At 48.7% G+C, this 16,889-nt stretch overlaps 1 protein-coding gene across 1 annotated transcript in view; it reads left to right on the plus strand.

Moving 5' to 3' along the window:
• The first annotated feature begins 3,293 nt into the window (after window positions 1–3,293).
• The window catches only part of wnt4 (wingless-type MMTV integration site family, member 4), a 40,696-nt gene continuing 27,100 nt past the window's right edge, over window positions 3,294–16,889 (plus strand). Inside the window, exons 1-2 of the mRNA XM_055659050.1 lie at window positions 3,294–4,171; window positions 10,014–10,249. Of these exons, the coding sequence (XP_055515025.1) occupies window positions 4,095–4,171; window positions 10,014–10,249 (313 nt within the window). The 5' untranslated portion in view covers window positions 3,294–4,094. The remainder of the gene's footprint in view (window positions 4,172–10,013; window positions 10,250–16,889) is intronic.

The raw sequence follows: 16,889 nt of genomic DNA on the forward strand, positions 1-16,889 counted from the left end.
GAATGGGTGACGTTTTGGGTCAAGACCTTTCTTCAGACTACCTTTTCTCCAGAGATGCTGCCTGACCCGCAGAGTTACTCCAGTTTTTTTGTGTCTATCTTTGGTTTAAACCAGCATCTGCAGTTCCTTCCTACACAAGTGTTGGAGCTGTTTTGTTTAATCTGTTTTACAGTGTATGGTGCAGAGAGCATTAATGAGACGGCAATAAAGGCTTTGCATGGTAACAGATTGATAAAACTGCACCACTGCTGGCCTTTTCACTATTGGCAGCCTTGTTGTACAACAGTTCACTGCAGGCACTAACCGCTTGCTTGGTGCACAGATCACACACCCACCTGGCTTATAGACAGCAACCAGTGCAAGTGCCCAGACACCGGCACATTCTCAAGTCAAGTCAAGTCAAGAGAATTTATGTGTGTGTCATGTGTGTGTCATGTATTGTCATGTGTCCCAGGTAGGACAATGAAATTCTTGCTTGCTGCAGCACAACAGAATATTGTAAGCACAAATACTGAACAGTTCAGTGTGTCTATATAACATAGACCATACATATATATACACATAAATAAACAGATAAAGTGCAATAGGCTGTTATAGTTCAGAGTCTGTTTGATGTTGTGTTTAATAGCCTAATGGCAGTGGGGAAGAAGCTGTTCCTGAACCTGGATGTACCAGATTTCAGGCTCCTGTACCTTCTGCCCGATGGTAGCGGAGAGATGAGTGTGTGGCCAGGATGGTGTGGGTCCTTGATGATGTTGGCAGCCTTTTTGAGGCAGCGACTGCGATAGATCCCCTCGATGGTGGGGAGGTCAGAGCTGATGATGGACTGGGCAGTGGTCACAACTTTCTGTAGTCTTTTCCGCTCCTGGACGTTCAAGTTGCCGAACCAAGCCACGATGCAACCGGTCAACATGCTCTCTACTGTGCACCTGTAGAAGTTCGAGAGAGTCCTCTTTGACAAACCGACTCTCCGTAATCTTCTCAGGAAGTAGAGGCGCTGATGTGCTTTCTTTATAATATCATCGGTGTGCTGGGACCAGGATAGATCTTCTGCCTCCTGATTTCACCTTGTAGGAGGTGATTGCATTCAAGCCTCGCCACAGTTGCCGAACATCCGTCTCATCCTCCAGCTTGGAGCAGAAGTCCCTTTTGGCCTTTTTAATGGCCTTACCAAGGTCGTATCTGGTCTTCTTGTAGACCTCTCCATCTCCAGACCTAAATGCGTGGGATCTGGACTTCAGGAGAGTGTGGATCTCATGGTTCATCTGGTTAGGAAACACTCGGAAGGTTTTTGTTGGGATGCACCATGTTCCCCTTCACCTCTACAGTAGACTTTATGCAGCTGTTTGAAGGGGAAATACTTTAACAATGGACCTGCTTTGAGTGATCAGTGGGATAAACGAGGTGTCAGGGGTTACGGGGAGAAGGCAGGAGAATGGGGTTAGGAGGGAGAGATAGATCAGAACCGTAGGGGAATTTGACACACGACACCACGCTCTGTAAGTCATATATTTTTGCCCAACATCCCAAGGGAGGGGAACTGAGCACTCTACAGAAAACACACATTTCCTCTTCTTCTGAGGTCCCTTGGGATGATGAATGCCTTACTTCACTCTTGTGGACACTGAAGCCAGCAGCATCATCAAGGACCAGTCTCACCTCGGTCACTGCCTCCTCTCCCCTTACCCATCGGACAAGAGGTACAGAAGTGTGAAAACGAACACACGCCTCCAGATTCAGGGACAGGTTCATCTCGGCTGTCATCAGGCAACTGAACCGTCCTCTCACCAACTAGAGAGCGGTCCTGACCTCCCATCTACCTCATGGGAGACCCTCGGACTATCTTTAATCAGACTATACTGACTTTACCTTGAACTAAACGTTATTCACTTCATCCTGTATCTGTACACTGTGGACACTCCTTCTGGTGATAATCTTCACCGTGGACAGTTCTGGTGGCTGGATGGCACGCAACAACAAGCTTTTCTCTGTACCTCGGTACACATGACATTAAACTAAACTAAACTCAATTAAGGTGACTAATAAGAAGATGGACACCAAAAGCTGGAGTAGAACGCTGGTGACTAATAAGAAGATGGACACCAAAACGCTGGTGACTAATAAGACTGAAGTAGGAAGCAAATGTTTCCTCAGATGGGGCAGAGGATGCACAATGTGTGAGGAGATGCACACCTCCCACTGCTTCTATAGGGCCGGCATGTTCCCGCTCTCTGCCTGGACGCTCCTTGCTCACTTCCAGGGGTCATGGGGCCAGCGGTCATGGTGGCAGGGGTCATGAGGCCAGGGGTCATGGTGGCAGGGGTTATGGTGCCAGGGGTCATGGTGCCAGGGGTCATGAGGCCGGGGGTCATGGAGCCAGGGGTCATGGGGCCAGGGGTCATGGAGGGGGTCAGGGGCCAGGGGTCATGGGGCCAGGGGTCATGGTGGCCAGGGGCCATGGGGCCGGAGGTTATGGGGCCAGGGGTCATGGGGACGAGTCATGGGGCCAGGGGTCATGGTGGCAGGGGTCATGGTGCCAGGGGTCATGAGGCCAGGGGTCATGGAGCCAGGGATCATGGAGCTAGAGGTCATGGGGCCAGGGGTCATGGTGGCAGGGGTCAGGGGTCAGGGGTCATGGGGGCAGGGGTCACCAGCAATCAGTGAGTTGCTGCAGGTCTTCAAAGAAGATGTGGACCACATCGGCGAAACTTTCCCTCTGACCCATCTCCTATATTGAGCAACAAGGTTTTGGCGACAGATGTTTTGCACAGCTGGAGATACGAGAAACTGCAGCTGCTGGAATCTTGATCAAATCACAAAGCGCTGGAGGAACGCGGCGGGTCGGGCAGCTTCTGTGGAGGGAATGGACAGGCGATGTTTGGGGGTTGGGGCCTTTCTAGAGGGAAGAAGGGTCTGTGAATGGGGTTAGGAGGGAAAGATAGATCAGCCATGATTAAATGGTGGAGTAGACTTGATGGGCCGAATGGCCTAATACTGTTCTTAGCATGCATGAACTAATGACCCGAAACATCAGAGATGCTGCCTGTCCCGCTGAGTTACTCCAGTCGCACCTCTCTCGGCTCATTCCTAACTGATGACCCGAGCTCTAGAATCAATGTGGACAGGTTGGGGCTTGGCTTTGAATCACAAGTAGCGCGTCCACACTCGGTGCCCCCAGGCTGCCATCAGCGCCCGGGTCCGTTTGCAAATCGCCTGCAAGCGAGCAAAGGCGACGCAGACAGAATGGGCCAGTGTGGAGGAGGAGGAGAGGACTGCAGATGCTGGTTTACACCGCAGACACACACACACACACACACACACAAAGCTGGAGTAACTCCGCGGGACAGGCAGCATCTGTGGAGAGAAGGAATGGGCGACATTTCAGGTCGAGACCCTTCTTCAGACGGAATGAAGTTGTGATTCTTGAAGCAAGGGAGGAGAGAGAGGGTGAGAACTCTAGTCATCATTGTGTTTGTCCTCTCTCCCTCTGCCGGCTGGCCAGTGCTTTTCGCAGCCGATGAGCCAGTGTGCTCACTGTCAGATGCTGCTCCTGTTAGTCTATCAGTGACTCATCTAAAAAACCACACACAGCGGCGAATGGAAGCGGCCCGAGAGGCTGATTGACGCGGTGTCCGGTCCAACCGAATGCTTGTCTCCCCGCCCCCGGGGGAGGCTCCGTGCCGGAGCGGGGATCCGAGCGGCGCTCGCCTCGCCTCCCTGCATTCTGCTGCTCTCAGCCTGGGCTCCAGCCGTCTCTCCCACCCCAGCACACGTCGCTTGGAACCGGCCTGCAGATCCACAGCAACCCCGCTACACACACACACACACACAACGGGCTCCAGCAACTTGCCACCGGCGACAAGACACGTCAAACCCGCACTCGGACAGACTCTCTCCGTGCGTAAATAGCTGCACAATATCCACCGCATCCCTGGTTACAACTTTGACAGAAAGTGAGTGGATCTCTGTCAGCCTGTCAGCGGGACAAGCTGGAAAACAAACGTCTTTAAGGAAGTTTCACTTTGTGACTTTTGTATGGGGGAGAAATCGGAACCAGTTCTTTAAACCCTCTTGCCTGGATTGTCATCGGCAGCATGTCTCCGCTCTGCTCCTTGCGCTCGCTTCTTCTCCTCGTCCTGGCGCTGGTGTCCGCCAATGCTAGTAACTGGCTGTAAGTGTTGAACATTATGACATTATTGTCTTTATGTTATAATTGCGAAAGCAAGCGTTTCATTCCCGCATCCGAGTTGCCGCTGGAAGTGTTCGTGTGGCGAGCAGTTTTTGCCCACCCAAAAAAAAAACAAGCATCACATCTTGTCTTGTCTTGGTATTGTGTCTGGATTATATATATATATAAAAATATATGTCTATAAAGAAGCACCAGGTCTACAGATCCATCTGGACAATGTGTTGCGAGCTGTCACCGAGACTCTGAAAACTTCCCAATAAAACACAGCCGCTCTTCCAAACTACACTAAACATACGAGGCGATTACAAATGGTCCTAATGTCATTGTACCGCTGATCAGGTCGCCTTCGCTGTTAGTACAATTAGCAAATGTGTTCTCCACGTCCCGCCCGCCCGCCTGCCCGCTATCGGCGTCGACCCGGGGCGGGGAACGGCGCTGTTATTTATTGATTGAAACGCAATGATTTGTGATGAGTTATGTGGGGTGAGACCTGCCCCGACCTGTTCGCCACTTCGGCAAAGATGGGCTTGAAACCCGGCCTCGTTTGTTCATTCAAACTGCCAGGAGCTGCGGGCTGCAGATACATAGACACATAGATAACATAGGTACAGCAGGAGGAGGCCACTCGGCCCTTCGAGCCATTCAATATGGTCATGGCTGATCATCTAAAATCAGTACCCCGTTCCTGCTCCCCCCCCCCCCCATATCCCTTAACCATAAGAGCTATATCTAACTTTAAATCTAACGCGTTTTATGCAAGGCCCCCACCAGGCTAATCGATTATAATCGCTTTATTTGTATTTAAGAAACGCGCCAATATAGATGTTCCTAGTGAATTAAATGTTAGAATGGTAATAGCGGGTGGTACCCGTGGTGACCCCCTCTCTCCCTCTCTCTCTATCTGCCTCTCTTGACTATCTCTGTATCTCTCTCTCTTTCCCTATCTCTGCCTGTCTCCCCCCTCTCTCTCTCTCTCTCTCTCTCTCTCTCTCTCTCTCTCTCTCACCCTCTCTCTCTCTCTCACCTCCCTCTCTCTCTCTATCCCTCTCTGTCTCTCTCCCCCTCTCTCCCCTCCCTCTCCCTCTCTCTTTCTTCCCCCCCCCCCTCCCCCCCCCCCCCCCCCCCTCTCTCTATCTGCCTCTCGGTTGCACTGATGCCCCCTCGATATGAAATGCCACCAATTCTCTAACTTTGCTTGTGAGCGACCCCCATGCACCAGGTGTTTGCGGGAGGTAGGTGTGGGTTTGTGCAGTTTAGTACACCAGGAATTGTGATGTATTTAGACACAGTGCGTGTCTTAGTGAAGCCGCGACTTTATAGAAGGACGTGGTGGATCTGCGCCACTTGCCAGTTGGGTGATTTATGGGCCGCTGGAATTAAGTGCGATTGTCCTGTCCTTCGCGGATATTGTGCAACGCGCATTTGGCCGCGTATTTAGAAGCAAGAAAGCAAATGTGAGAAGGGACGAGCCGGAGAGAGGGGGGTGTGAGAGAGAGAGAGAGGGGTCTTTGTCCATTGCCCATGTCTTATTCCAGAAGATATTTGGTTTGCGGACGATGCTGGCAACTCGGAGCGGGGGGAGCGGATTGGGGGAGTTGAAGGTCATCTTTGCACACAACGGCCTCATACACTGGCATCGCCACAGTGCTACACTGGCATCGATACAGTGCGAGTCGTCCCCAACACTGGCATCGACACAGTGCTACACTGGCAGCGCCACAGTGCGAGCCGTCCCCAACACTGGCATCGCCACAGTGCTACACTGGCAGCGACACAGTGCTACACTGGCATCGATACAGTGCGAGCCGTCCCCAACACTGGCATCGCCACAGTGCTACACTGGCATCGATACAGTGCTACACTGGCATCGATACAGTGCGAGCCGTCCCCAACACTGGCAGCGACACAGTGCTACACTGGCATTGACACAGTGCTACACTGGCAGCGCCACAGTGCCAGCCGTCCCCAACACTGGCATTGACACAGTGCTACACTGACATCGCCACAGTGCTACACTGGCAGCGACACTGGCAGCTACACTGTGCCAGCCGTGCCCAACACTGGCAGCGCCACAGTGCTACACTGGCAGCGACACAGTACACTGGCAGCGCCACAGTGCTGCACTGGCATCGATACAGTGCCAGCCGTCCCCAACACTGGCATTGACACAGTGCTACACTGGCAGCTACACTGGCAGCGCCACAGTGCTACACTGGCAGCTACACTGGCAGCGCCACAGTGCTACACTGGCAGCGCCACAGTGCTACACTGGCAGCGCGCCACAGTGCGAGCCTCCACTCCGACAACCCAACCTGTGCTGCATCTACCGGGCAGGGCGCTCGCACAACGCGCCTGGTCGGTCGGGGCAGACGCTTCTAAAGTTTGGTGACTCCAGGAACCGGGAGTTGAAAAGGTTAAATGAAAGAGCACCAAACTCCAGAAGGCAAAACCCAGTTACCATTAACCCTTTAGTCACAAGTCAAAGCTGCACCATTTAAATGCAGACGCCGGCCGCTCGCTGTTCAATAACTTTTAGAATCGGAGAACTCTGCATCCTGAATAGTTTTGAACAGAACGGGAATATCCATTGTTAATGTGACCAATATTATACTCACTCAGCTGGCAGGCTGCACGCTACTTTATAGAGAACACTCACTCATTAACCGCAAGGTGGGTGTCCGCGATTCACCGCAGGGCCTTTCCCGCAGTGAAACTCAGAACTATAATTCCCCATAAACTATAAAACCACAGCGAGGGGAAGAAGATCATTTGTACCTTTGTATTTATAGTTTTCCCTGTATATTTGTTGCCATTTGCGGCCCATAACACTGTCTCATTTCCTCTGTGTTATTTTAAGGATTCGTTTTCAACCCTAAATCTTTATTGGCGGAACACATAGAAACTTCGGATTCATTCAACCATGTATATTAATTCTGGGGTATAAATCCTGGAATATGACGGGAAACACATTGTGTGATTTCCACAATTACCTCAACCAATGTCCAGCATTTCTTCAAATTCAAACTGAAAATAGTTATTTCCGAAGATTCAAACAGTGGTTTTATTTACGTAAGATGGGCAGACACTAACTCAGTGAACCAGTCTGCATCTCTAGAGCCATTCCTTCTCTCCAGAGATGCTGCCTGTCTCGCTGAGTTACTCCAGCATTTTAGAAACATAGAAATTAGGTGCAGGAGTAGGCCATTCGGCCCTTCGAGCCTGCACCGCCATTCAATATGATCATGGCTGATCATCCAACTCAGTATCCCGTACCTGCCTTCTCTCCATACCCCCTGATCCCCTTAGCCACAAGGGCCACATCTAACTCCCTCTTAAATATAGCCAATGAACTGGCCTCAACTACCCTCTGTGGCAGAGAGTTCCAGAGATTCACCACTCTCTGTGTGAAAAAAGTTCTTCTCATCTCGGTTTTAAAGGATTTCCCCCTTATCCTTAAGCTGTGACCCCTTGTCCTGGATTTTGGATCCTGGATCCTCTATTTTGTGTCTATCTTTAGTTTAAACCAGCATCTGCAGTTCCTTCTTACACATTTTATTTTATGTGTCTCTGCAAACACGAGCGCAAACCCCCCCAAATGTATCGGGGTTTTATTTAATGTGTGTCGGAAAGAACTGCAGATGCTGGTTTAAATCGAAGATCGACACAAAGTGCTGGAGTAACTCCGCGGGATCTCCAGAGATAAGATGCTGCCTGTCCCGCTGAGTTACTCCAGCATTTTGTGTCTACCTTCTATTAAATCTGCCTCGTTACCAAAATAAAAACATCTGTAAAACTGTACAAATGAAGTTAGACACTACACTAGAGGGAAGTTTGGAGGGTAATTCAGGCTGGTCTGCTGTATGTGCCTCGCTCTCCCGTCTCTTGCGTTGAAGCGGACACGACGATGTAACGCTGTGTGATAACGCAAACACACACACAATGGGGAAACTGGGATTTGCAACTATCTCGCGTTACGCAATTTCTAGATTGAATCCCTGTAGTGTAATGTATTTACCAGTATTTACTAAAGTGTGAAACACTACACTTTATACCACGAGTCCCCAGGCTAATCGTAGCGCTAAAGACCACAAAGACGTGCAGGTTTGTAGGTTAATTGGCTTGGTGGAAATGTAAATTGTCCCTAGTGTGTGTAGGATAGTGTTAATGTGCGGGGATCGCTGGTCGGTGCGGACTCGGTGGGCCGAAGGGCCTGTTTCCGCGCTGTATCTGTAAACTAGTTGGCAGCGGCCCAGGACCACTGTGGTGGAGGTTGTGGGGTGTACCGTGTGGGGTGTACCGTGTGGGGTGTACCGTGTGGGGTGTGCCGTGTCGGGTGTACGTGTGGGGTGTACCGTGTGGGGTGTACCGTGTGGGGTGTACCGTGTGGGGTGTACCGTGTGGGGTGTACCGTGTGGGGTGTACCGTGTGGGGTGCCATGTGGGTGTGTACCGTGTGGGGTGTACGGGTGTGGGTGGGACGTGTGGGGTGTGGACGGGGGTGTACCGTGTGGGGTGTACCGTGTGGGGTGTGTACCGTGTGTGTGTGCCGTGTGGGGTGTACCGTGTGGGTGTACCGTGTGTGTGGTGTACCGTGTGGGGTTACCATGTGTGGGGTGTATGGGGTGTACCGTGTGTGGGTGTACCGTGTGGGTGTGGTGTACCATGTGGGGTGTACGGGGGTGTACCGTGTGGGGTGTACCGTGTGGGTGTACCGTGTGTGTGTACCCATGTGGGTGTGGGTGTGTGGGTGTACCGTGTGGGGTGTGTACCGTGGGGTGTACCATGTGGGGTGTACGGGGTGTACTGTGTGGGGTGTACCATGTGGGGTGTACCGTGTCGGGTGTACTGTGTGGGATGTACCGTGTGGGGTGTACCGTGTGGGGTGTACCATGTGGGGTGTACCGTGTGGAGTGTACAATGTCGGGTGTACCGTGTGGGGTGTACCGTGTGGGATGTACCGTGTGGGGTGTACCATGTGGGGTGTACCGTGTGGAGTGTACAGTGTCGAGTGTACCGTGTGGGGTGTACCGTGTGGAGTGTACCCTGTGTGTGTGTACGCCCCGGCTGCGTTACGTACCGTCATTGTGCACGGAGTTTTCCCGTGGCCGGTTCCCACTCACCCAGTGTCTGTGTGTGGGTGTGTGTGGGGTGTACCGTGTGGGTGTACCGTGGTGGGTGTACCTGTGTGTGTGGGGTGTGTGGGGTGGGGTGTACCGTCTGAGTACGGGTGTACCGTGTGGGTCACTTCCGTGTGGGGTGTGCCGCCGTGTGGGGTACGTGTGTGTGTACCATGTGGGGTGTACCGTGTGGGGTGTACCATGTGGGGTGTACGGGGTGTACTGTGTGGTGTGTACCATGTGGGGTGTACCGTGTCGGGTGTACTGTGTGGGATGTACCGTGTGGGGTGTACCATGTGGGGTGTACCGTGTGGAGTGTACAATGTACAGGGTGTACCGTGTGGGGTGTACCATGTGGAGCTGCCTCCTGCTTTCTCCCTGCGCCCCGGCTGCGTTACGCCCCGTCATTGTGTACCGGTAGTTTCCCGGTGAGCCAGTTCCCACTCACCCAGCCCGCCTGCCTCTGTGTTTGGCACAGAGCTGGAATAACTCTGCGGGTCAGACCACTGCGTCAGGGGCCACCTCCTGCACCCATGATAAACTCACCCGCGGAGTTACCGTCTGAGGAAGGGTCTCGACACAAAACGTCACTTCAGAGATGATGCCTGTGCCGCTGAGTTACTCCAGCACTTTGTGCTTATCTCCGGTGTACAGCAGCATCTGCAGTTGCTTCTTACACACTGCCTGTATTTGATCCCTTGTCCACAGGTTTCTGGCCAAGCTATCGTCCATCGCCAGCATCCAGGACGAGGAGACGTGCGAGCGCCTGAAGGGTTTGATAAACCGACAGATCCAGATCTGTAAACGCAACGTGGAGGTGATGGACTCGGTGAGGAGAGGGGCAGAGTTGGCCATTGAGGAATGTCAACACCAATTCCGTAACCGCCGCTGGAACTGCTCCACCGTGGACACGCTGCCCGTGTTCGGCAAAGTGGTGACACAAGGTACAGACAGAGCCGCTCACATACCGGGCTACACCACACACACATAGACACACACATGGCCACACACATGGTCACACACACACACACAACCCACACACACACACACACACACACACACATACACATAGACACACACACACACACACACATAGACACACACACAGACACATACACATACACACACACACACACACATAGACACACACAGAGTCAGACACACACACACACACACGGGCTCACACACACACACACACACACACGGTCACATACACACACACACACACACACACACACACACACACATAGTCACACACACACATTGACACACACAGGGACAGCACACACGTACACACATAGCCACGCACACACACAGACACATGCGGACACAAACACACATAGACACACACACACACACACACACAGACACACACAGGGACAGAGCCACCAACCCGGGCTACACACACACACACACATGGTCACATACACATAGACACACACACACACACACACACACACATATGACACACACACACACACACACACAGACACACACAGGGACAGAGCCACCAACCCGGGCTACACCACACACACACACATGGTCACATACACATAGACACACACACACATAGACACATAGACACACACATGGTCACACACACACACATAGACACACACATGGTCACACACACACACACACACACAGGGACAGAGCCACCAACCCGGGCTACAGCACACACACGGTTTTTAGAGCCCCTTATCCCGGGATAAAGCGCACACAGTAATTAGATCGGGGGCAGCTAACCCCGGGTTATTGCACACAAGGTATTTAGACCAGAGCCACATATCCCAGGGTAAAGGATACACCATACCCATGGGCCACTGATCCAGCACACAAACTACTCAGATCAGAGGCACGAGATGGAGGGACATTGAATCTAGAACAGAGCACAGTTGCAACACTGGCACAGCAAGGCAAATCAAACGCCGAGTCTGGCAGTCTCGGCTTCCACTGACAATCGAATGTCTTTCTGAAGATAAGGGTGGAAAATTGCTGGATTAGTCCCTAGGAAGGGGAATAGCTGCCTTCTCGTTGAAAGTTGATATATCTTCATGTAATCCAGGAATATGGTGTTGGGATGGATGGTCATGGCGTGGTGATGAAGAAGGCAATGTCATTGGATGTGTTACCGTTCAACCTGATACAAATCAACAATGGCCTACAGATTCACAAGAATGATGGGGAAGAAAGATGACATAGCTACTAACATTGGAAAATAATGAAATTAAATGTCCACTAATAGTTATTCAAGCCATAAGAAAAAATCCCTGGTAGACAAAAATGCTGGAGAAATTCAGCGGGTGAGGCAGCATCTATGGAGCGAAGGAAATAGGCAACGTTTCGGGTCGAAACCCTTCTTCAGAACCAGGGAAAAAATCCCTGGTTGGTTCGGTCAATTTCTGTCAGGGCTGCAATCATGTGGTCAGTAGATCAGCTATCTGGTATAAGTCTGTGGACAGGACATCAGTCTATGGGAATGAACAATGGAGAGCTTGTCATCATTAAATTTGAAAATTCTGTCCCATCGTTCTACTACAAATCACAATCACAATAATACTTCATTAGCCAAGTGTGTTTCGCAACATACGATGAATTACATTTGCCAAGTCAGTCACACAAATAAAAAGCAACAGAACACACAAAATACATTTTAACATAAACATCCACCACAGTGACTCTTCCACATTCCTCACTGTGCTGGAGTCACTGCAAAAAAAAGTTCAAATCTCTTCCCTTCTTTGCTCTCCCATGGCCAGGGGCCTCGAGCCCTCTGTTGACGGGACGATCTTGACCCCCTTAGCTAGCGGTTGGGCCCTCCGCATCGTGGCGATCAGCTCCAGCATCTGCCCCGTCTGTCCCATGCCTCTTATCATATTGGGGGGGGTCCCATGCCGTCCCATGCCGTCTGTCCCATGCCTCTCCCCAAGACTCATTGCCAGATTTAATCTGCGCAGATCAAAAATAATGACTTGGTGATTGAGGACAACAGATTTTCAGATGGGAGTAATTATTGCCCATGTTGATCACACTGAAGCACAAGGAAATGAATACACGCCTGTACCAGCAGCCCTGGGATGGAACAGAGAGAGAGGACAGGAATCCACTCTGACCCCAATCCCAGCAAAAAGTATTAGTGGGAAAAATCAAAATTAGTTAAACTTCAATGTTGATCTCTTGACCATTACTAGCTGTCAAAACACCACAACTTGCTCCACTTGTGTTTATGTTCTCATCGTCACTGTTTAAAATACCCATATGTTTACAGTCTCACCTAGTCCAACCCATTCTTTTGCCAGACTTGAAACCTGTGGCTTTCTTCATCCCCCTCAGTTAACTACGTTAGACTGGAGATGAGGAGGAATTCCTTTAGCCAGACGACGGTGAACCTATGGAATGTGGGGGCCAAGATTGAGTATTTTTAAAAGCGGAGATTGATAGGTTATTGATTAGTAAGGGCATCAAGGTTACAGGGAGAAGGCAGGAGATTGGGGTTGAGAGGGAACAATAGATCAGCCATGATTGAATGGCGGAGTAGACTCGATGGGCCGAGTGGCCTCATTCTGCTCTTGTGTCTTATGATATTATCCCTCTACCCATTGGGTAAAGAAGTCAAGGAAGGGACTATCGTTCCATGAGATAATTTGGTTTTTCCTCGATTCTTCAGAGCCTTGAGGATGTTTGAGAACTTCTGCTCTTCATCCGATTTAGATAGAACGATGTACAGTAGAAGAGACACCAATAAAAGTGAGAAATCAGAATTCTACTCGTGGAAAAACAAATGTCAACAGCGAGGGACAATATTGGTACTGTATTCTAGAACTGTGGATGGTAGATCAGTGAGAGTAATCATAAGATACATTTTCAATCAAGATCAGGTTCTGCCAATAAGATACACATGACGTAGATACAGAGGACAGATACACCAGCAACACTGGGAATGTTTCTGCACCCTGGTCATATTCGCATGTCCCCAGGTGGCTCCATCAGTTTATTCAGCAAATATTTGAGCCACAGAGATGGACAATATCTGTGAGATGGCAGTTTGAGGAGGTATGTAAACAGGTGCAGTCCACTTAAATACCCCACTGTCGACAGTGGACAGTAGGTGAAGGCAGAATTGGATTTAAAGGCGATGTCTTTCTGTGACAAAAAAACGTTCTGATCATTGAACCTGATACAAATCAATAATCTGACAAATTCAGGTGAAATTGAGGAAGATAAATAATTAGTAACACTAAAGATGACAGTTACTAACATTGAAAAATAATGGACTAAAATGCTCACTATTGGTTATTTAAGCAATAAGGAAAAATCCCTGGTTAGGTTCATTGAATTTCTGTCAGGGCTGAAATCAGATGGTCATTAGATCAACTCTATGGTATAAGTTGCTGCCATGATCTCCACTGACATCAAAGTCAATGGAAACGTACAGCAGTAGGTTGATGCAGAGCCAGTCTGCTGCCAATTTGACATCAATGAACTTGATCATTCTGTCCCATCGTTTTACTACAAATCCTGACCCATCTGCTTCTTATTCATATTGGTCTCTTTTTATGCTTCTTATCTTTGGTAACTTGTACACTGACAACTAACGTACATTAGATTGGAGAAGCCATGATGTATAGTACAAGAAGTAAACACACATGTGGCCAGCATAAATGCCATGGATCAGAAATACCATAATGCCATCCCTAACCAGTGTGATTCATAATCCCAGGAGTATCATGTACAACCCAATTACTGTAACCCCAGAACAGTCACACAAAACTAGAACCATATTGTATAGGAAGGGACCACAGATGCTGATTTTCACTGAAGATAGACACAAAGTGCTGGAGTAACACAGCGGGACAGGCAGCATCTCTGGAGAGAAAACATTTGTGATGTTTCAGGTCGAGACCCTTCTTCGGACTCAAGAGTCAGGGGCGAAGGAGTCTCGAGATGTGGAAGAGTAAGATGTGAAAATGACAGATCAAAGCAGCCCGTGGAGTAGGAAATGGAGAATGAATGGTTAATTGTTAGCTGAGGGGAAGGTGACAAGGAGGAATACAAACAGTAAAATTAGTCAGAGGGACAGTGAAACGTCAGAGAACTTGTGTGGGGGAGGGATGGAGAGAGAGGGAAAGAGAGAGACTTGAAGTTAGAGAAATCAATGTTCATACCACTGGGCTGTGAGCTGCCCAAGCGAAATATGAGGCGCTGTTCCTCCAATTTGTGCTGGGCCTCAGTCTGACAGTGGAGGAGGCCCAGGACAGAAAGGTCAGTGTGGGAATGGGAGGGGGAGTTGAAGTGTTTAGCAACTGGGTGATCGCATAGGCCTGGGTGGACTGAGCGGAGGTCAGAACAATATTATTGGGATAGTAATGAACAGTCCAACGCCTGCTCTAGGAATGGCCATTTTCACTGGGACGTTAACTTGCCCATGCTATATAATTAATGTAATTTATCTGCCATTTTAAACCTCATTGATAAATGTGCATCTTACATAGTAAAAGTGAGCCTATCTGAAATTCTGCTCCCTTTATCTTATTCGTACCAAGCCCTGTTCATCGATGTCTCTTGTGTCCACTTGCCTCTATTGGCTCTCAGTCCATCAGAGACTCCGTTTTAAAACACAGAGTCTCATCTTTAAACCCACCAGAACCCTGCTTCTGTGCCTCCCGCAGCCCTCTGACTGTTTAGCAACTTCTGCGAGACATGACTCATGCATTTGCCGCTCCTCGCTCCCCGTCACTGGCAAATGTTGTATCAACCATCTTGCCCTTTGGTCTGGATTTTTATTCCTAAACCCCTCTGTTTCTCATCGCCATCTTTCCTTTTTAAAATCCTCCTTAAACATAACCATGGTTCAAGTCTCATGTTTATTCACCTGTCATAATAGCTACTTCCAGATCTCGAAGCCAAAATTTGACTCATTATATTCCTGAGAAGAGCTTTGGGATTTTTTTTCTAAAGAATTTATATAAATGTGGTGGAGAGAGCTGTGTGGAGAATTGAGCAGCGAGCTATAAACAGTGCAGCAGCAGTAACACGGCAAAAAGCACGTATAGATGTGCCACTTTAAGACAGCACAGATTTAATACGAGTCAAATATTGATCACATGAAATAATAAAAATGGAATTAAAGACTGAAGATCAAGAATTCTTATAATTGGAAAAAAGGTTACAGTCAGAATTAAGTTGATATTAATAAAAAGGAAAGTCTTGATTGATTTACAAAGATAATGCAGGTAAATCAGGGACAGATGTCTAGTAAAACCTTTAAAGCATTCCAAGTAAATTAAAACAGAAAGCATTGCAAAGATAGCATTGATAGTGAGGACTTGGGATCTGAAGGAAATTGCAGATATCAAAAGAAATAGTTGAGAAAATATAACATCTTGCAGTTACTGTAATTGGATTTACAATGGAATCCTGGGCTTTGTGATGGCTTAATGTTGGAGATGGAGATATGAGAATAATATAGAACTGGTAGAGGTAAATAAACGAGTGTAGATATTGGATAGGAGACCATGTCAATTATGCACTGAACACATCAGAGAAGCAGAGTCGTGAAATTCCTGGAGTGTTAGGTTATTTTACATTAAACTTCAGGCTAACAAAGTGCTCAGCTTGAGCAGAGATGTACACAGTTATTCTGTCTTGGTACAAATACAAAAGTTAAAATTGTTAATAGAATTTGTGACACTTTGTCAGTATTTTATTGGTATTAAAGTATAGACAAATCAGGTTATGATGTTGCAATGCTACAGCATAGTCTTGATGAAGAATCATTTAACTGGTTTGAAATCCCAATATAGGGAACATCTGAATTTTCATGTAAAAGTCAGAGACTTTCTTGAGGAGGTAGTTCCACATCCTACAACGTACATGCTACAAGTGATAATTTAATATATACCAGATGGTCTTTAGTACCAACTCAACAGTTTAACACTGATATAATATATTATTTAGCTCCATCTGTCCTTCACTAATACAGAATATTTGATCAGACTAATTCTGATGGGCAGATCTCTTTGAATATTTAATATGTGAACATGAGGAATAGATCGAGTAAACACACAGATTCTCTTGCCCAGGGTAGGATGAATCGAGAACCAGAGGACATAGGTTTAAGGTGAGGGGGAAAAATTTAATAGGAACCTGAGAGGTAACTTTTTCATGCAAATGGTGGTAGGTGTATGGAACGAGCTGCCGGAGGAGGTAGTTGAAGCAGGGACCATCATTTAAGAAATATTTAGACAGGTACATGGATAGGACAGGTTTGGAGGGATTTGGGCCAAATGCAGGCATGTGGGACTAGTGTAGATGGGACATGTTGGCCGTTGTGGGCAAGTTGGGCCAGAGCGCCTGTTTCCATGCTGAATGGCTCTATGACTCTGTCAAATTGCAATTTTCCAGTTTGTTCCATCCTCACATCTCAGCTTTGGATGCTTTCATGACTCCTTCATAACCGGTGTAAACATAGTAATCAGTACACGACTGAGCTGTACTGACCAGGATGATAATCGGAACCACCTCTACTCCCTCACCTCCTCTACCCAGCCAGTGTACTGGTGGCAGGTTGATGTTCCATTCCAG

The sequence above is a fragment of the Leucoraja erinacea genome, chromosome 30 (assembly GCF_028641065.1).
Source record: "Leucoraja erinacea ecotype New England chromosome 30, Leri_hhj_1, whole genome shotgun sequence".
Taxonomy (NCBI): domain Eukaryota; kingdom Metazoa; phylum Chordata; class Chondrichthyes; order Rajiformes; family Rajidae; genus Leucoraja; species Leucoraja erinaceus.